At 40.3% G+C, this 19,193-nt stretch overlaps 5 protein-coding genes across 11 annotated transcripts; 3 read left to right on the forward strand and 2 right to left on the reverse strand.

Annotated features, from left to right (window-relative positions):
* Positions 1-263: 263 nt before the first annotated feature.
* On the forward strand, positions 264-6,232 carry LOC111776793 (pumilio homolog 2). 2 transcript variants are annotated; one of them, XM_023656160.2, is made up of 9 exons: positions 265-1,460; positions 1,962-3,385; positions 3,488-3,629; positions 3,707-3,814; positions 4,417-4,629; positions 4,715-4,825; positions 5,073-5,267; positions 5,426-5,600; positions 5,699-6,232. In XM_023656160.2, the coding sequence occupies exons 1-9, from the start codon at positions 855-857 to the stop codon at positions 5,746-5,748; spliced, it is 3,024 nt and encodes a 1,007-aa protein (XP_023511928.2). In that variant the 5' UTR covers positions 265-854; the 3' UTR covers positions 5,749-6,232. The 2 variants fall into 2 exon arrangements, with proteins under 2 accessions (XP_086974633.1, XP_023511928.2); XM_087118507.1 differs by lacking the exons at positions 4,417-4,629; positions 4,715-4,825 and having other exon boundaries at positions 264-1,460.
* Positions 6,233-7,776: 1,544 nt separating this feature from the next.
* LOC111776720 (transcription factor BOA) lies at positions 7,777-8,953 on the forward strand. 2 transcript variants are annotated; one of them, XM_023656045.2, is made up of 2 exons: positions 7,777-8,027; positions 8,129-8,953. In XM_023656045.2, the coding sequence occupies exons 1-2, from the start codon at positions 8,025-8,027 to the stop codon at positions 8,858-8,860; spliced, it is 735 nt and encodes a 244-aa protein (XP_023511813.2). In that variant the 5' UTR covers positions 7,777-8,024; the 3' UTR covers positions 8,861-8,953. The 2 variants fall into 2 exon arrangements, with proteins under 2 accessions (XP_023511813.2, XP_023511812.2); XM_023656044.2 differs by having other exon boundaries at positions 7,777-8,953.
* A 137-nt stretch (positions 8,954-9,090) lies between these two features.
* On the reverse strand, positions 9,091-11,284 carry LOC111776719 (Tetratricopeptide repeat (TPR)-like superfamily protein). The gene has a single exon (XM_023656043.2). It carries the CDS (start codon positions 10,824-10,826, stop codon positions 9,183-9,185), a length of 1,644 nt encoding a protein of 547 aa, XP_023511811.1. The 5' UTR covers positions 10,827-11,284; the 3' UTR covers positions 9,091-9,182.
* Positions 11,285-11,679: 395 nt separating this feature from the next.
* LOC111777436 (pentatricopeptide repeat-containing protein At1g11290, chloroplastic-like) lies at positions 11,680-14,740 on the forward strand. Its single transcript, XM_023657035.2, has one exon. The coding sequence runs from the start codon at positions 11,773-11,775 to the stop codon at positions 13,642-13,644; it is 1,872 nt and encodes a 623-aa protein (XP_023512803.1). The 5' UTR covers positions 11,680-11,772; the 3' UTR covers positions 13,645-14,740.
* LOC111777437 (ribulose bisphosphate carboxylase/oxygenase activase, chloroplastic) lies at positions 14,312-18,479 on the reverse strand. 5 transcript variants are annotated; one of them, XM_023657038.2, is made up of 14 exons: positions 18,082-18,472; positions 17,651-17,958; positions 17,468-17,573; positions 17,290-17,375; positions 16,296-16,768; positions 15,927-16,208; positions 15,786-15,839; positions 15,590-15,676; positions 15,447-15,500; positions 15,303-15,356; positions 15,158-15,211; positions 15,017-15,070; positions 14,789-14,935; positions 14,312-14,549 (listed from the first exon to the last, which is right to left on the reverse strand). In XM_023657038.2, exons 1-13 carry the CDS (start codon positions 18,124-18,126, stop codon positions 14,808-14,810), a joined length of 1,785 nt encoding a protein of 594 aa, XP_023512806.1. In that variant the 5' UTR covers positions 18,127-18,472; the 3' UTR covers positions 14,312-14,549; positions 14,789-14,807. The 5 variants fall into 5 exon arrangements, with proteins under 5 accessions (XP_023512806.1, XP_023512805.1, XP_023512812.1 ...); XM_023657037.2 differs by lacking the exon at positions 14,312-14,549 and having other exon boundaries at positions 14,623-14,935; positions 18,082-18,470; XM_023657044.2 differs by lacking the exon at positions 14,312-14,549 and having other exon boundaries at positions 14,654-14,935; positions 15,158-15,208; positions 15,303-15,353; positions 18,082-18,479.
* Between the last annotated feature and the right edge of the window lie 714 nt (positions 18,480-19,193).

The following is a 19,193-nucleotide window of genomic DNA, read 5'->3' on the forward strand; positions in this document are numbered from 1 at the left end:
TCGAATCCAATGGAACTGACGTGTCATCTGGAGATTCCTTGTCTGAAGCACGGAAGAACTCATCTTCATCGTTTATTATTTTTATTTTATTTATTATTATTTTTTTAAATGTGATTATTTTTATTAGTTACTTATCATTGCTTCGCTTGGTCAATCACTGATTAATTTTTTTTTTTTTTTTTTAATTTCTTCCGGATATTTGAGTTTAAATATAAAGACGATATATATATATATATATATATCTATATATATATATAGATTTTTACCTTCACTGTATTTAATCTCAGCTTCAAATGGAATAAAACCCTAAAAGGGTTCTCGTTTGTAGCAATCGCCGCCGGATTGATCTCAGCTGTCCCCGTCCTTGTTCTCTATATCTCAATCCTTCGTATTGATCTCATTTCAGCTGCGGGAATCTATTTCTTTTTTTTTTTTTTTTTTTTTTCGTTCACTCTTTTGTTCGTCGGATTTCTCATCACTGTTCTTACCATTTGTAATTTGATATATTTGTTACGCTGGTGGTGTTATTACATGAAGATTATGTCGGGGAATTTTCCGTATTTTGGTAGAATTTAGGTTGTAGTGAAAATTAATGCTTATTACACTTGTTTTCGGGTTTGTAATTGATGGTTAGGTTGTGAAGGTTTGGGTTAGGGAATTGGTGGAACGAATCGAAATTTTGGTTTTGATCAGTTTAGGATGGTTTTTTTGAAGCTGTAAATAGTTGTTTCTGGTTGTAGGAATTTTGTTTCGGGATTAGTTTTTTTTCTTTTTTTCTATCTCTTTTTATTGAGGCGTAGCGTTTTGTTGTTGCGCTGAGGCAGTGATCAGATAGGGGCGGAAGGGTTAGACCGATGTTTGGTGGTAACGAAGGATCGTTTGGTGATGAATTAGAGACGGAGATAGGGTTATTGCTTCGTGAACAGCGTCGGCAAGAGGCCGATGATCGTGAACGAGAGCTGAATTTATATAGAAGTGGATCAGCTCCGCCGACTGTTGAAGGCTCTTTAAGTGCGGTGGGTAGTCTGTTTGGTGGTATTGCTGGTTCTGCTAATGCCTTTGCGGAGATAACTGGTTCTAAGAATGTGAATGGTTTTGTATCAGAGGAGCAGCTTAGGTCTGATCCAGCTTACTTATCATATTATTACTCGAATGTGAACCTTAATCCTCGGCTTCCGCCTCCATTGATTTCAAAGGAGGATTGGAAGTCTTCGCAGAGATTGAAGGGGGCAAATTTGGGGTTGGGAGGGATTGGAGATACAAGGCGATCGAATGTTGGGGTGGATACCGCGGGCAGATCCTTGTTTGCTATGCCCCCTGGGTTTAATGCTAGGAAACAAGCATCCGATGTCGAGTTGGACAAAGGGCGTGGCGCCCCTGAGTGGGGTGGTGATGGGTTGATTGGTTTGCCTGGGTTAGGACTTGGAACGAAACAGAAGAGTCTAGCTGAAATCTTTCAGGTAAATTGCTTCCTGTTACTAGATTCTATCATTTCCATTGCTGCTTCAGCCTTGTAATCTGTTTGATCATTGAAGTCTTGACATAGTACACTAGAAGTCTTGAGTTTATATTTTAAAATTTACAACTTGATAATATTTGGGTGTTAGTTAATGGTTTGTTCTCTTAACTTGATTTTGAGTGATTGATTTTAATCGGATTGATCAGTTCAATTTAATTTTCGAAGTGTTGTAACTGATATTGCGGCTGCTCATGGTTATTTTGCGCATTTTGAATCTGTTCTTGAAGTGGTTATATACTTCAATAATTTTTTTTTGTCTATGTTGGCTTTCTAATATGCATCGAGTTCTTTCCAACATTATATATCTCCCTTGCTTGTTATTCTATCCCATTTAGCTCAAGTTTCTCTTGTTGCTTGTTTCTGTGGTGTGAGCTTGGCGTTTACGGAATAATTTAACTTTAAGAAGGTTTCCAAAGTAGTTTAACATCTAACGTCTATGCAGGATGACATGGGGCGCACAACTCCTGTTACTGGCCTGCCATCCCGTCCAGCCAGCCGCAATGCTTTTGAAGAAAATGTGGAGACTATAGGTGCTACTGATGAACTGGCCAATTTGCGTCATGACTTGATGATGTCTGAAATGCGATCCAGTGCTAATGGTCAGAGCTCCTCTGCTGGTCAAAGTATTGGAACCCCTTCTTCGTACACTTATGCTGCAGCCGTGGGTGGTTCACTGTCACGAAGCAATACACCTGATCCGCAGCTTGTTGCAAGGGCTCCTAGTCCTTGTCTTACCCCTATTGGAGGTGGAAGAGTTGCAACTGCTGAAAAAAGGAACATTGCAAGCCCAAATTCATTTAATGGTGTCTCATCTGGAATCAACGAGTCTTCAGATCTTGTATCAGCTTTATCTGCTATGAACTTGTCACCGGATGACACCATAAATGAAGAAGGCCATTTGTTATCTCAAATCAAACAAGATTGTAATACCGAACAAGGCTACACATATGGCCTGCAAGGAGGTCAGAATCATATTAAGCAACAGTCATTTGCAAAGAAGACCGATTCTGGGGGTCAATCCAGATCTTCATTCTCGGATGTTTCGTCTCATAACAATGGAGCACAGTATCAGCATGTGGATGGTACAAATTTGACTTATCAGAACTTTGGCCTTAGTGGGTACTCAATGAGTCCAGCTATGGCATCTATGATGCCTGGTCAACTCGGGACTGGTAATTTACCAACATTGTTTGAAAATGTTGCCTCAGCTTCAGCTTTGGGAGCCTCTGGTTTGGAGACCCGAGTTCTTGGTGGAGGTTTAGCTTCTGCAACAAACCTGACTTCTTCGGCTTCTGATTCACATATTCTTGGTAAATTGGGAGGTCAAATGACTGGTAACGCTCTTCAGGCATCCTTTGTTGATCCCGTTTATCTTCAATACTTGAGGACATCTGAATATGCTGCAGCACAACTTGGTGCTTTAAATGATCCTTCTCTTGATAGAAATTATCTGGGCAATTCATATATGAATCAGCTAGAATTGCAGAAGGCTTACGTGGGGTCTCTTCTATCACCTCAGAAATCACAGTACAGTGTCCCATTCAGTGGTAAATCTGGTATTTCAAATCATCATGGTTATTATGGTAATCCAGCTTTTGGAGTTCACATGTCGTATCCCGGAAGTCCTATGGGTAGTCCTGTCCTTTCTAACTCGCCTGTAGGACCTGGTAGTCCTATCAGGCACAATGATCTTCATTTGCGCTATCCTTCTGGTATGAGGAGCCTAGGTGGTGTTATGGGTCCTTGGCATCTGGACGTTGGAAATATCAACGAAAGCTTTTCGTCCTCTCTTCTTGAGGAGTTCAAGGGTAATAAGACGAAATGTTTCGAACTTTCTGAAATTTCCGGTCATGTGTTTGAATTCAGGTATGTATATATCTTGCTTGTTGAACTGATTATATGTGGTTTATCACCACAATCCATCCTAAAGTAGTTTCTTCTCGTCTTCCGTTACTTTTTTATGAGCAGTGGGGATCAATATGGGAGCCGATTCATTCAACAAAAACTCGAAACAGCTACGGCTGATGAGAAAAATATGATTTATCAGGAAATTATGCCGCAAGCTCTTGCTCTGATGACTGATGTCTTTGGTAATTATGTGATTCAGAAGGTAATTAGTCCTTTTTGAATGATAATTGTTGTTATTTTCTTTGGTTTTATATGCTAATCACCAGAGTACGTTCGCAGTTCTTCGAGCATGGACTTGCAGTACAGAGAAGAGAATTAGCCAATAAGCTTTTCGGTCACATACTTACACTGAGCCTTCAGATGTATGGTTGTCGAGTGATCCAGAAGGTACTGCTTATCTTAAGCTCGAATCCTTATTATCTTCTGAAAACGGTGCCTGTTTTATTTTCTTTCAACTATTGAATCCAATATCCTGCTTAAAACATTTTCAGTTACTTTAGTTCAACATCAAATCTGCGTTCTTATAGACTTGAAGAGTTTATTGAGCAACATTCTAGTATGGTTGCAGTTAAATCAGCTAATGAAAGTTTATGTTTTCGTAACGATCTATGTAAATGTTAATACTTGCAGTGATAAACACACTTTGAGTCTGGTGTGGAGGCTTTTGGTAGTAGTCTCCCTTGTCTTAGGTTGGGTTTGGACTCTAATCCTCTTCCTCCTCTTGTACATTCTTTGTGGTGCAACACATATGTGTTTCCGTGAGAGACAGACATGTCGGCTTGGTGATACGGTCACTAAAGAGTAGCTAAATTATCCACTCTGAAAAGAAAATATTTGAATCAAGCCATGATGAAGTTCGACTATGCTCGTTCATTATCGGTTGCTATTCACAATGTGACTAACTCTGATATTTGTAATACTCATTCGTAATGAGATTGCATGATTTACTGATGGTTGTCACATAAATATATGCCAACTCAATTGTTCAGGCAATTGAAGTAGTAGACCTGGACCAAAAGATTAAAATGGTCGGAGAGCTTGATGGACACGTCATGCGTTGTGTACGCGATCAGAATGGAAATCATGTTATACAAAAGTGTATAGAATGTGTCCCAGAATCAGCAATCCATTTTATAGTTTCGACATTCTTTGATCAAGTTGTGACGCTCTCAACTCACCCCTACGGGTGTCGTGTGATACAGGTGCTTTTTAAACAGTTTATTTTCTTAACTACATCGAGCGGATTTGACTTGTAATTATCTTGCTGATACGTTTACCCCGTGACAGAGAGTTCTTGAGCACTGCAAGGATGAAAATACTCAGAGTCGGGTTATGGAGGAAATTCTAGGATCTGTTAGTATATTGGCACAAGATCAGTATGGAAATTATGTTGTTCAGGTTCATGCTTCTTAGACGACCTCTTTCAAAGCATTGATAATTCAATTTATGCTCTATTTACTTTATTGAGATGGATAATGTGTAATTTAAACTCTTTGATTTTAATCTTTTGGAGTGCTTGCTCGAGGTGCGAAAGAAGTTTAAGATATTCTGAACGTTTTAGTTTGTATCATCCTATCGGTATTTGGAGATACTCGATATTCCCCTTTGCTAATTACTTTCTTTGTTTGATTCTCCTCCTCAACAGCATGTCTTGGAGCATGGCAAACCTCATGAGCGTTCTGCAATTATCAAAGAGTTGGCCGGTAGAATCGTTCAAATGAGTCAGCAGAAGTTTGCCTCTAACGTCGTCGAGAAATGCCTAACCTTTGGCGGTCCAACAGAACGCCAGCTATTGGTGAGCGAAATGCTTGGAACTACAGATGAAAATGAGCCCCTTCAGGTTTGTGAACATTCGTCTCTTGTACACTGATAATCTCTCTATCGCCCGATCACGAACGACCATGTCCAATTGAGTACGAAACTGAATGTGAATTCTTACCAGTCATACATCTTCTCCTGAATGTGAATCCTTTTCATCTGTTATTGAATCTTATGCAGGCAATGATGAAAGATCAATTTGCAAACTATGTCGTCCAGAAAGTACTCGAGACTTGTGACGACCAACAGCGCGAGTTGATTCTCTCCCGAATCAAAGTTCATCTCAATGCGCTGAAGAAATATACTTACGGGAAGCACATTGTTGCCCGCGTAGAGAAACTTGTCGCCGCTGGAGGTATATACCTACATTCGTTCTCATCATCTTTAACGAACAACTCGTTTCGGACATGTTCAAATTGTTGACAGAAACATCTCCGTATGAATTAATTGCAGAAAGGAGAATTGCAGCTCAGTCTTCTCCACACTCTTCTTTGGTGACATAGGAAAGAAATTGTGTACAGCTAACCGAAGCAACCGCCAGATCGAGCGAAGCTTCATCGTCTCTTTCCACTCTTTTCCGTTTTATCATCTAGAGCTGTAGCTCAACCTCAACCTCAACCTCTCTATGAAGACAGGTATGAGCTGATTGAAAATAAAGCAAGTTGTTTGTTTGTACTTTGGAAGGAAGCCTGTACATTTGTAGTTTTAAGCTGCTTTATACGTAGAAATCGATCAATTTCGTGGTACCGATGTTGAATGGCACCCGATTGCTGCGGACGAGATTAAAAAAAAAAATGGCTGCCTGCCTATACTTAGTTTTTTCCTTTTTCCTTTTTCCTTTAAGGGCATGTAAATGACTTTTAAAAATGTTGAGGTAGTTTTTACTTTTTTATCTATATGTTTTAGCGTGACTGTACAAAAATGTTGCCATGTGAAGAAGAGCTGTGTTTATGTTAGATTATATTGAGGCCATAGTTTTCTTCTCAAGTATGCTTCTTTCATCACTCTTTCCCCTTCAACTCTACTTGTTTCTTTTTTATTTTGACCATAGAAAATAAAAGAACCGGTAGTCGTAACCGCTATTGTCTGCTTTGACTCGTTATGTATTGCTATCAGCTTTACGGTTTCGCTAGGGAGAGGTTTTCACACCCTTATAAGAAACAAGAAATGTTTTGTTCTCCTTCCCAATTGACGTGGGATCTCAAAATCTACCCCTTTGGGGTCAGCATCCTCGCGAGATCTCACATTGGTTGGATAATGGGTGTAGAAACCTCTTCTTACGAGTGAGGGTGTAGAAACCTCTTCTTAAGAGTGAGGTTGACGGTGATACATAATGGGCCAAAGCGAACAATATCTACTGGGCTGACAGTGATACATAACCTGAAATTGATGAGAGCAAATTTACGACACGTCTTCACTCAGCAATTTGAAGCAGATTCAACTGAATTTGCTTCCAGATCGACCCATAACATCAATGTTCTGGCCGAATCATCAATGTTCTGGCCGAATCTTTTCCCACTTTTCTCGAACTTTTCCCTGAGACTGGAAATACCCTAATTAAACAGATGAGATTAACTGCTATCTGAACGAAATTAGTGATAGTGGAAATTCAACTTCGAGATTCGAATCCGAGCATTGATTTTACCCCAATCGTGAGAATCGATCAACCGATAATTAAACAGATGAGATCAACTGCTATCCGAACGAAATTAGTGACAGTGGAAATTCAACTTTGAGATTCAAATCTGAGCATTGATTTTACCCCAATCGTGAGAATCGATAAACCGATGAACGCGACAAACAGAAGAACAGATATTACAGTGGAAACGCCGGACACTATCTCCTTCGATTTCTCCACCAGTGCGGCGGATTCCGAGGCCAAAGTTTCCTCAGATGTGGGATGGAGCCTCCAAATTGAGATTCTCTTCGACGATTCTGCCGGAGAGGAGTCAGAGCGAGAAATGTTCGTCGGCGAGAGAGAGTAGAGGATGAAGCAACGGCGTAGATAAACTAGGAAGCTTGCAAGATATGGTGGTGGCCATGGCTCATCCGCATCCTCGCTGTCCAGATCCACCGGATCTTTTCGTCGCCGTCAAGGCTCTCAGCGGTATTTCAATTTAAAAATAATTTAAAGTTTTGAAATTCAAAAGTATTTTTTACGAGAGAAAACAAAAACAAAAACAAAAACAAAATGCAAGAATGTTTTTTTATTAAATTACTGTTTGTCCACAAAATTACCATAATACCCTTCAAAATTGACTCGACCTGCGCTCTTCAACCAAGGTAAGGCACGCTCCAGATGTCAGTCCATCACGCGATCAGCTGTCGTTTTAATCTCAACCGCTCAATCATGAGGGCCATAGATTGACTAAGTCCACGTGTCTAGAATCCGTAGCGAGTACATTTACGACTGAATTCTAGCGAGTAGAATTAAATAATGAAAAGAGAGCGATATTTGAGCGTCTCAAAAATATCTCGCCGAATTGCCTCCTTCCGAGTTCCGACCCTTCTTCTTCCCTATGAGACAGTGTTCCCTTTCCGCTCACATTTTCTCTGATTTTCCCGCCTTCCAAACACATTCTTCCATACGAAAAATCTATCCATCGATCTTATCACCGTCCTTGCTGACTTCAAGATTCGAGTAAGCTACGTTAACCTCTCGATTTGGTTGGCTGATTACTGACATTTCTGATCCTGTTTGTGGTGGAATCGAAGAACAAGAGAATCTGCATCTGTAAATTTGTTATGGAGAAGAAGAACAGGGAGTGCCGATTTGGTGATGGTAATGGTTGTATAAATGGCGATGAAAGAGTTTTTCAGTGGGAGGACGGCCTCCCCGACACAGAAAAATTAACGCCTCTTTCTCAATCGCTGGTATCGCAGGAACTGGCTTCGGCGTTCAGGATTTTGATGGAACCTCATCGGAGTATATCTGATGTTAAGTCGGCGTCGAAGAGGACGATATTGAATATTTGCGACGGACAATCGGAAGGATACAGAGGTTTCGAGCTTAATTACGATCAGACGCGGGGGGAAGACGCCGCGATGATTGAATCGGACGAGGTGATAAATGTAGATGAGTTGGGATCCGATTCGCGGAAATTGAGGAGGATTGATTGTTTTAAAGAAGCAAATTCTGCGCCTCGGGGGGAGAGCTTGGTCGAGGATGCGGCATTGGCTCGAACCTTGAAGCGGCCGAGGGTTGCATGGACTCCGCAATTGCACAAACGGTTCGTGGACGTGGTTTCTCATCTAGGGCTCAAAGAAGCAGCTCCCAAAGCCATTATGCGATTGATGAATGTCGAGGGATTGACTCGCGAGAACGTTGCTAGTCATCTTCAGAAGTATCGACTTTACTTGAAGAGGACACAACCATCCTCAACGACTGACGAGGCGACACAGAACTCACATGATTCTGCTCCCAGTGCCGATTCACAAGGAAACGGCTATTTTCCATCTACTTTTCCGATGACTTATGCGCCATCTCCGATGATGCCTATGATGTTCTATAGTATGGGAGCTCACGGCCACGGTCTTAGTCATACCGGCATGCCGATGGTTAACCTGAGCACTGTACCGACCCACTCGTGTAGCACGAAAGGGCAGCATGATTGATTGAAATGACAACTGACAAGTAAGCTTTAATTGCGCCTTACTTTCAATGTGCTCCTAATCCAAAGTTGAAATGATAAACGAAGTTTGAGAATCTCTCATTTCGATCTTCAATGGAGCATGCTTAAATTAGAGTCTGTTGTGAAAAGTTTGAATGAATTAGATTCTGTTTATTGGGTTCTCTCTGATGAACTACAACCTACACTCAGCTTAGTTTCACTTTCTTTCTCCCTTTTAGTATCTCTTTTCCCTCAAGAAAGATGAAGAACTCGAAGAACTTGGCTATGGAATGCTAGAAAAATCTTTGTCCTTTCGAATGGGTTTCCTAAGCTGTAGCTATCCAACTGCATCCAGGAAATCTCTTGAGCTTCCTCTTCTTCATCAAACTCTTTAGCTTCACAACATGTCCCCAACTGCCTGCATTAGCATATAGATCAGACAATAACAAGCTGTTCCCAACACTCCCAGGTTCCAATTCCGCTAAATGTTTGGCTGCTTCCTCTGCTAGTTCAATTTCTCCATGCTTCCTACATGCACCTAATAAAGCTCCCCATACATATAAATCCGGCTCAACTGGCATCGTCTTAATAATATCGTAAGCCTCCGCCAGCTTCCCTGCCCGACCGAATACGTCGACCATACAGGCATAATGCTCTACTCTAGGAACAATACCATGTTTAGTTTGCATCAATTGGAACAAACTCTTCCCTAGATCAACCATCCCAGCATGGGCGCAAGCAGTGAGAACTGCTGTAAATGTCAGATGATCAAGTTTCTTCTCATCATTATCCTTCATCTGATGAAAAAGCGCTATTGCTTCATTGCAGTATCCATGATTTGCATACCCAAATATCATGGAGTTCCAAGTAGCTGAATTCCTTTCAGACATCCTCCAAAATAGCATCCCTGCTTCATAAAAATAGCCACATTTTGCATACATATCAACCAGGGCAGTCCTCACATAAACATCCTTTTCAACTCCAAGAACCAGAGCATGCCCATGAATCTCCTTCCCACGCCGCCCGTTCCCCACCGACGCACAAGCAGGCAAAAGGCTACTGATTGTAGCAGAAGTTGGCCATAGCCCAGCATTCAACATCCTTCTAAATGTTCCAAAAGCCTCCTCATTTCTGAAATTCTGTACAAACCCAGATATCACAGATGTCCAAGACACTACATCTGGTTCTATCCCATTGGCTTCCATCTCTTTGAAAAGCTCATGAACCATCTCTTCTTCATCCATCTGAGAAAAGCCTGTAACCAAAGTGTTCCAAGTCACCAAGTTGGGTTTTACACCCAATACTTGCATCTTCTCCACCAGATTCAGAGCTTCCTCTGCCAATCCATGGTGGGCATAGCCTGAAACCATGGCGTTCAATGCCACCAAATCCTTCCCAGCCATTGATTCAAACACTCGCCGAGCCTTCTCGACCTGTCCACTTTTTGCATACATATCTATCAACGCACTGCAGACATAAGCATCGGATTCAAGCGAGTATTTAAGGATTAACGCATGCAATTTTCTCCCTGTGGGGATGTCGGAGAGGTGACCACATGCTTTCAAGACACTGGGAATGATGTACTCGCTAGGCCTGGAGCCTTGTCTCTGCAGCTCACAAAATACACTCAGAGCTTCTGTGTAAAACCCATAACGAGAATAGGCCCCAATCAAGACAATCCACCGGCGGGGATTTGTTTGGGGAATTTTGTCGAACACCTCCCGTGCATCGCTGATTTTTCCACACGCAGCGTAGAAGGCTATGAGCTTCGCAGCAAAATGTGTCAAACGGGCTAGTCCGTTGATGATCAATCGAGCGTGAAGTAACCTCCCGAAGTTCAGTTCTCGATCGCGTCCATACGTCTCGATGAGCTTAATATACTCATCGGATGAGGAACAAAACCCGCGGCGGATGGCCGGAAATCTGTTCGTAGCCTTGAGAAATGCAGCGCCGCCGGCAAGAGAGAGCATCCCAGATTCGACGAAGGCACGGTAAATGAGTAATTTTATGCACAAAACAAAAATGCTCAATACCCTGACGCCTGTTCTTCAGCTACCCGCTATCAGCACCTCAGAGCTTTGTGAGCTTGCGGGAGCGAGTCGTATCTGAAGAAGGATTTAGGCTTTTATAGCATCGACATGGAAATTTAAAATGCAGCCTTTCATGGTCTTTGGAGGAGGCAGCATTTAACAATTCTCTTCTCTGATGCCATTGGAATGCCATATATAATTTGGTTGAGATTCCCAATATTTGGCCATAAACTGTGATTTTATACTCGATTCATATCTGCACCTGCCCACAGTGGTGTTAAATTGAGAATGAACTAATTCAACTTCTATTTTCTCTTTCAATCAGTGGGCTCTCTCTTTCTCTCTTTCTTACCTCCTCTTGAAACTTGGCTCAAGCCTACGGGTAGGATTTTCCTTTTTTGGGAGCTTTAAAACGGGTCAGCTAGGAGTATATTATCTACTAATTTATAAAGAATTATATTTTTTTGCTTAATCATTTTTAATAGGATGATTTTAACTTAAAGTTGAAAATAGCTACAAATCATTAACCAAAAAAAAAAAAAAAAAAAGCTTCATTCTACAAGAAAATTGAAATTTAGAAACTAGATAAAAAGTTTAAAGAGTAAAAATATAAGGTTTTTGGAAGTATAAGATTAAAATGAAAACTAAACTTAAAATTCCTACTAAAATCTAAATGGTCTACGTGAAATGAATCGCCGTTATCATTGGGCTTGGAGCGAGTTGCCGCCAGAATTATCGACGATCCACGAGGTGGGCGTGTCCACCTGTGAAGCCTTCCTTGTGGTGGGCTTGAGCTGAATTAGTTCTTCGATATTTGGACCGCCTTCAACCAATTTCATTCAGAATTTGTTCAACGCCGGAGGTTCGATTAAAGAAACATGCGGCCATGTACTGCTCCACTCGCCCCCTACGAAGCGCTGCTCGTTTTCTCAAGGCCTCCTGGAAATCAAACCACGTAAGTTTCAGAGCTTTGATTTCTTGTAATCACGAGGATTACGAAGATGATTCCATCCAATCCAGCCTTCAAAACGTTAGCCAAAACCAGAATTTATCAGACAATGTCGACATCCAATTCCTGGTTCAATTACTGCGAAATGGGTCTCCTCCGACCCCTCATATTCTCAGTAAAACCATATCCGCCTGCACGAAATCCGGCCTTCTGGACTTGGGAATTCAAGTCCACTCAGCCATTGTCAAGCTTGGTTTTTCTCTCAACCCTTATATTTCTAGTGCTCTTGTCGATATGTATGGTAAATGTTGGTCCATGTCGAAGGCCCAGAAGGTGTTCGATGAAATGCAGTGTCCAAATGTAGTCACTTGGAATTCGTTGGTTACTGGTTATTTGCAAGCAGGCTGTCCTTTAATGGCAATTACTTGGTTTTTAGAGATGCTAAAGCAGGGGATTGAACCCACCCCCTTCAGTTTATCTGGTGTTCTTGTGGGCTGCTCTCAGTTACAAGCTGGAAAGCTTGGAACTCAACTACATGGTGTTAGTTTGAAACTAAGGTTTTCGTCTAATGTTGTTGTGGGTACAGGGTTAATTGACATGTACTCCAAGTGTTGCAATCTCGAAGACTCGAGGAGAGTGTTCGATATAATGTCGGATAAAAACGTGTTTACTTGGACTTCAATGATCACTGGTTATGCTTGGAATCAGCAACCTCATGAGGCAATGGTTTTGATGCGAGAAATGCTGCATCTGGATCTTAAACCAAATTATATGACTTATAATAGCTTGCTAAGTTCATTTTCATGTCCCCATCATTTTGATCAATGCAAGCAAATTCATTGCCGGGTAATAGCGCAAGGGTTCGAGAGTAATAACTATATAGCTGCTACCCTTGTTACTGCATATTCAGAATGTTGCAGTAGCTTGGAAGACTATAGGAAGGTTTGCTCAAACATTAAAATATCAGATCAGATTTCATGGAATGCTGTTATAGCTGGTTTTTCTAACTTGGGCATAGGTGAGGAAGCTTTGGAATGTTTCATTCAAATGAGGCGGGAAAATATTGATGTAGACTTTTTCACGTTTACAAGCATTTTTAGGGCCATAGGGATAGGTTCAGCTCTAGAAGAAGGAAAGCAAATTCATGGTCTAGTGTATAAAACTGGATATGGCCTAAATTTATTCGTCCAAAATGGTCTTGTATCTATGTATGCTAGATGTGGTGCTATCAGTGATTCAAAGAAAGTGTTCTCGACGATGAACGAGCATGACTTAATATCATGGAATACATTGCTTTCAGGATGTGCTTACCATGGTTGTGGTGAAGAGGTCATTAACTTGTTTGAGCAAATGAGGAGGACATCAGTCAAACCAGATGATACCTCCTTCCTTGCTGTGCTCACTGCTTGTAGTCATGTGGGTTTGCTGGACAAGGGACTTGAATATTTCAACTTGATGAGAAATAGATTGGTTGAACCTCCAAAACTGGAGCATTACGCTACAGTAGTCGACCTTTTTGGTCGAGCGGGAAATCTTCACGAAGCTGAAGCTTTCATTGAAAACATCCCTATAGAACCAGGGATATCAATTTACAAAGCTTTGCTGAGTGCTTGCCTAGTCCATGGGAATAAAGATATTGCCATTCGGACTGCAAAAAAGCTTCTGGAACTATATCCACATGACTCAGCTACTTACATCATGCTGTCAAATGTGTTGGGGAGAGATGGTTATTGGGATGATGCTGCTAGGATAAGGAGGCTAATGTCCAATAGAGGAGTCAAGAAAAACCCTGGTTTCAGTTGGATGTGACTTCAATAAAAGGAGAATTTTCAGCATAAATTATGTTCCTAGGAAGCAAATTGTTCACAGTTTAAACCCTTCTCCAATGGGGTTGATGGCTAAACTTCCCCAACGATCACTTTAAGATTCTCCTAAGGTGTATTTCTTAGATCCCGGGACAAGGTTCATCCGATGCCTGCGAGTGTTACCTACGGTAAGGTCAAAGAGTGCTGGCACTTGGGTTAGTCCCTTTCTGGTGATAAGAATTCGACACATACACGATTCCTAGCTCTGTATTCATTCAAAACTCACTTATTTGTGATCGATCAACTACATGGGGGATTTCACTTATAGAATCATCACTTAGTCTATGAGCCTCATGCTGCCGTTATTAATGTCAAGACACAGAAGGAGAATAAGGTGTTCTTTCTATTTCGATGGAGTCCATGATCTTAAAGGAGGAAAAGTATACAAAAAATCCATCTCTGGTTCTCCTTACCACATTTTTTGTTCAGGTAAATCACAGAATAAGGCTATGGTCTGCAGGAGAAGGCTCTGAAATCATGCTGAGTGAGAAGGGGGACTTGACATTGGAAGACCAAGAAAATTAGTAGAAATTCAAACAATTGAACCAAAATTTCAGAACTTCCAAGCCTACAGAAAGAGAAATTACTGACCAGGAGACGACTGTGCATCATTTTGGTGAACAAATCAATATATATAGTTGCTTGTAAGAGAAAGGAGAAGAACCAGTAATGTGGTCCTCAAAGAACACCCTTCCAGCTTCTCCAAACTGAAAAGGGAACGTCTGGAGCTGAAGCATATTAAAAATTCACAGAGAAAAACATTCCTTCCTCCAGAATGGTTTTGTTGGAATAAGAATCTTCCAAGTTTCAAACAAGAAATGCAGAGGAAGTTACCGCTGAAATCATCGCCTGCATTGGAAGATTAAATGAGGTACTGTTTCGTTCAGTAAAGATGTAAATGCTAGAAATTCTTATGTAGAAGTTTCTTAAGAAATGGATTGGAATTACCTTCATGACTGCCAATTTTGTCTATCATTCAATTGATACAACGGTTTCAGTGAAGTTTTATAACAGTAACGATTTACATAACTAGAGAAAAAGCAACTCAAAAGTATTTGCTTCATTAAAACGCATTTGTATATATATACCAGTACATGTAGAAAATTCCTAAGAGTCGGTGCTGGAAGCTTTTGTTGCCGAATCTGAGTGTTGGGACATAGTCTTTAGCAGATGAATCTGTACAGCCTTCAGGAAAAGTGATATTAACTTGTTGCGTTCCTCTTCCCCCATTGATTCTTTAAAATTGAAAAAGAAATCAAGATTATACATAAATAAACAAATGATAAAGACAGACTTCAATTGTAAAATTTCCCTACCATAAGAAGTTCCTGTCTGAACAACATCCTCGTTTGCAATTACAGGAGCAGCTTCTTTTAAAATGAAGAAGGAATAATTAATTTAGGCTAGGATTTAGATAACAAATGATCAAGATGATTTGGGACGTAAAAGTTGCCTACCATTAGAAGTTCCCGACTGAAGAACATCCTCATTTGCATCTATAAGAGCCACTTCTTGTGAATTGGGAAAAAAATAACGATTAATGTAGATTAGTTTTCATAGAACAATAATCAAGATATGATTTTAAATGTAAATTTTGTTTACCAGAGTTTCCTGACTGAACAACATCCTCCTCAGTTGCATCTTCGACAGCAACTTCTTTGAATTCGAAAAAAAACGAAGTTAATTTAGATTAAATTTCATAATGCGGATGATCATGACGAACTTTGGATGTAAATGGTGGCTTACCATAAGAAGTTTTTGACTGAACAGCATCCTCGTTTGCATCTCCAAGAGAAACTTCTAAGATTGAAAGAAGAATAATTAAATGTAAGATTGAATTTGAGAAAACAAATGATCAAGACATGACTTTGAATGTAGAAGTTTCTAACCATAAGAAGTTCCTGACTGAGCAACATCCTCATTTGTATCTTTAAGAACCTCAACAGTATCTTCATTTGCATTCACAAGAGCAGCTTCTTTAACATTGAAAAAACAAAAAATATGCAGATTAAAGAGCAATGAGTTTAGATTCAATTTCAAGAAACAAAGGATCCAGACATGACTTTGGATTCAAGAGTTGCTTACCATTAGAAGTCTCTGACTGAACAACATTTTCAGTTGCATCTTCAAGAACAGCTTCTTTAAAATTGTAGAAAGAACAATCAATACAGATTATGTCAAAAAACAAATTATGGAGAAACGATTTTTAATGTAAAAGTTGCTTACCCTGAGAAGTTTCAAACTGAACAACGTCCTCATTTGCATCTCCAAGAGCAGCTTCTTTCAAATACTTGTCAGCCAATTTAACCCTCTTCACATTCTCCTGTTCCATGATGAGCATGTTGCCATATTCTAGTAGCTTTTCTAGTGTCATCTTTGGTTGATTAAAAGTTGGGGGGCCTTCCTTTGAGTTTACAAGATTCTTTCCAATGCTCTCAACTCCAACACCGGCAGCCCACTTTCTCACTTCGTTGTCATAAACTCGAGCTCTCAAAGCACCAAAGAAGTCTGCAGAATGATTGGTTTATGCAAGTCAATATTCTTCTTCCGTTCAGAAATGTTTGATTTCAGCTGAACCAAGTTAGTGAGGCTTACCAATCGACTGCCCCGGGAAGGTGTCGACGAGTTTGACAATGTCCTCTGTCGGTACACCGTCAGTCCTAAAGATTCCAGTGCAAATACCGATACGATCTTCACGAGTCGGAGCCCAATAGAATTTGTCCATGCGACCATCACGAATGAGGGGTGCATATAAAGTTGAGAAGTCATTACCAGTTACTATGATGGGAACTCTGGGATTTTCTTCTTTGTTGTACAAGCCTGGTAGCTGCACATTGGTTGGGTTGTCAGCAATGTTCATAAGAGTAGCATTTACCATCTGGTTATTCACTGTGTACTGGGTGGCTCCACCAAACCTTCCAGCTCCAGCATCAAGATCGTTGATAAATAGGCAACTCATCTTCCCTTTCTTGATAATATCAGCCGCCTCTCTGTATCTTTGCCTGATCAATTTTGCTGGCTCTCCTGCATTCCCACTTTCTAATTCCCCAGCACTCATCATAATAGGGCTGAAATTCATCATAACTAAACAAAATTAAGACCAACAATATATCAGTGAGAAGAAGAAATATGTTCAGAGATTTGTAGGGCCAACTGAACTAAGTCTGGATGATCTTAGTATTTGCAGGGTGAGTTTAGGTGTTTTCTAGTGAGAACAAATCTTTCTATAATCACTCTTTTCGGTAGAGCACTCCCACGGCTCTCTCAAAAGTCATCTGAAACTGACCCTTGTCATCGAGTTCAAATACCCTAATAGTTCGACCAATGTAGTATGCATTAAACTCGATCCTTAAGTGTTTCGTTCGAACAAACTACCAAATCCACGAGACCATCTTAACCAAATCCAACCTCTTGTCATCATCTTTACCAAACCTACGAGATTCCACATCGATTGGAGAGGGGAACGAGTGTCAGCGAGAACATTGGGTTTTGAACTTACTTAGTTCAGTTGTTCAACAATATACTTAGTTCAGTTGTTCAGTTGGCCCTCCAAACAACTTCCTCAGAACTAGCTGGGTTTTGAACTTACTTGATTCCCATCTTGGCAAATACAAGTTCACACTGAAAAGATTTTCCTTGTCCTTTACCTCCCCAAATACCCAGAATGAGAGGAACCTAAAATGCATCCAAGAAGGTTAGCAGTTAGCACTGAAAGACAAACATGGACGAACTATATCGTGTGTCGAACATCGAGCTGTATTTTTAACCTTAATGTTTGGCAGGTTCATGAAATTTTTGACAATGTGAACCATGAGTTTGTCCATGAAAGCTGGAGCTATGTAAAATCCATCCATATTATTGTCGAAGTTGTATCTGAAACATTGTAATACTTCAAGTAAGCTCGCATAAGAATGTTCAAACAAACTGCAAAATTCTATTTGAACACTTACTGTCGAAGTCCAGCACTAACGTATTCATATGAACTCAAGACAGCATTGTGAGTTCCTGTCCCCATGGGAGCTTGGAAAAGAGGATCCGCCAATCCCTTCCCTCTGGTAATGTCTTGCTGGTCATCAGAAGTATCAAAAGCAAGGCCTCGCCATTTGTCCTTCTCGGTTTGCTTCTCCTCGTTATACTCAGCAACAACCTTGAAGTTTCCAATCACCATTTTTGAGGTGGTGGATCTGGAACTGGCCTTCAACCTGCTGCCCAAAAACGCAGAGTTTGGCACTAAACCTCCATAGTTACTGTTGTTTAACTGCATATAACATGAGATTCAAGATTGAAAGATGAAACCCAGAGAGAAAAAAAGAAGAAATTGTTAAATAAATTGGTATTCTCCGTCAAATAACACAAAAGACTTGGCGGGAAGAAACAGTACCGTTGTTCTATTAACGGCTCCAATGGTTGAAACCGTGGCAGCCATGGATTAAGGGCTTAGGAGGGTGTGAAGAAGTGAAACTCTAGCAGCAACCTTGAACCCTCCTCTCAAAATAGATGAACAATCAAGTGAATCATCTCGAGCTCTTTGAAATTGGCTTTGTTCGGCCTCTTCTGAACTGTGTCCAATGAACTCTTGAGAGACTTTAGGCATTCACAACCACACACGTGGCAAACAAAGGCGCCTGTTCAGTAAAATTACTAACAAAACATGATTCTCAAATCTGCTTAATCTAAAGCGACCGTTGAGGTTGGGATTTGAGCTTCCATCTGCACCACGTAAAAAGCGGATGTGAAAATAAAAAAACAAAAATGCAGAGCTCTTATATTTTCGCTTCTACATAATACTGAATCCACAAACTTTCTCCATACAATATGGCTCGTTCCACTAAGCAAAAACCCATGAATAATTCAGAGTTATCTAAAAAGCCCTGTGCCAGATAAAACAAAAATATGAACAAAAATCTGGGGACTTGATGTGCCACATACAAGCACTCCTTATCTCTTTATCTCTTTGAGATACTTAAATACTTGCTCATGTAGGAAGAAAATAGTTACTGATTTAGGAAGAAAATGTGAGTTAGTTTAGTTTTGTTTAGTTAAATAATTTAGCTAAATTGTGAACTTCAGTTAATTACTTTGTCAATTAGTAATTAGGATTTAACCCTACTATCCATTATTCTTGTAAGGCTGTAAATCTTTGAAACTTCCCATCATTGAAGTTGAAGTTATGAGTGTTTTCTCTTGATTAAGAGTTTACTAGTGTTCTTGGGATGGATTTCTATACGACTTTGTAGGGAACTGTGTTTTTTTGGTCAATTCTTTACGGATTCATCCCATAAAACTAAAACCCCCTGCATCAGTTACAGATTTAGCTCAAAGCCAAGTAATTGAAAGTTGGAAACCAGCAAAAACGTAGTCCAATTACTGCATAATTAGTTCTTGTTTTTCATGGAGATTACAGTTCATTAGTCAGGAGGATATGATGGAGATAACTAGAAACGGGTAAGAAGAAAGAACCCCAGCTAACCCCCTCAGCAGAAAAAGAAAAGA

This window comes from Cucurbita pepo, chromosome 16, assembly GCF_057944985.1.
Source record: "Cucurbita pepo subsp. pepo isolate OVF chromosome 16, ASM5794498v1, whole genome shotgun sequence".
Taxonomy (NCBI): Eukaryota; Viridiplantae; Streptophyta; class Magnoliopsida; order Cucurbitales; family Cucurbitaceae; genus Cucurbita; species Cucurbita pepo.

Excerpts from the sequence above, each read along its gene's own strand:
- LOC111777436 (XM_023657035.2), top strand. The coding sequence starts at position 11,773 with ATGTACTGCTCCACTCGCCCCCTACGAAGCGCTGCTCGTTTTCTCAAG.
- LOC111777437 (XM_023657038.2), bottom strand. The coding sequence starts at position 18,126 with ATGGCTGCCACGGTTTCAACCATTGGAGCCGTTAATAGAACAACG. Across the intron at positions 17,574-17,650 it reads GTTAGTGCTGGACTTCGACA|ATACAACTTCGACAATAATA; the intron begins GTAAGTGTTCAA and ends ACAATGTTTCAG. Across the intron at positions 15,357-15,446 it reads TCAGTCAAAAACTTCTTATG|AAGTTGCTGTCGAAGATGCA; the intron begins GTAAGCCACCAT and ends TCGAATTCAAAG.
- LOC111776719 (XM_023656043.2), bottom strand. The coding sequence starts at position 10,826 with ATGCTCTCTCTTGCCGGCGGCGCTGCATTTCTCAAGGCTACGAACAGA.
- LOC111776793 (XM_023656160.2), top strand. The coding sequence starts at position 855 with ATGTTTGGTGGTAACGAAGGATCGTTTGGTGATGAATTAGAGACGGAG. Across the intron at positions 3,386-3,487 it reads GGTCATGTGTTTGAATTCAG|TGGGGATCAATATGGGAGCC; the intron begins GTATGTATATAT and ends TTTTATGAGCAG. Across the intron at positions 3,630-3,706 it reads GTAATTATGTGATTCAGAAG|TTCTTCGAGCATGGACTTGC; the intron begins GTAATTAGTCCT and ends GTACGTTCGCAG.
- LOC111776720 (XM_023656044.2), top strand. The coding sequence starts at position 7,991 with ATGGAGAAGAAGAACAGGGAGTGCCGATTTGGTGATGGTAATGGTTGT.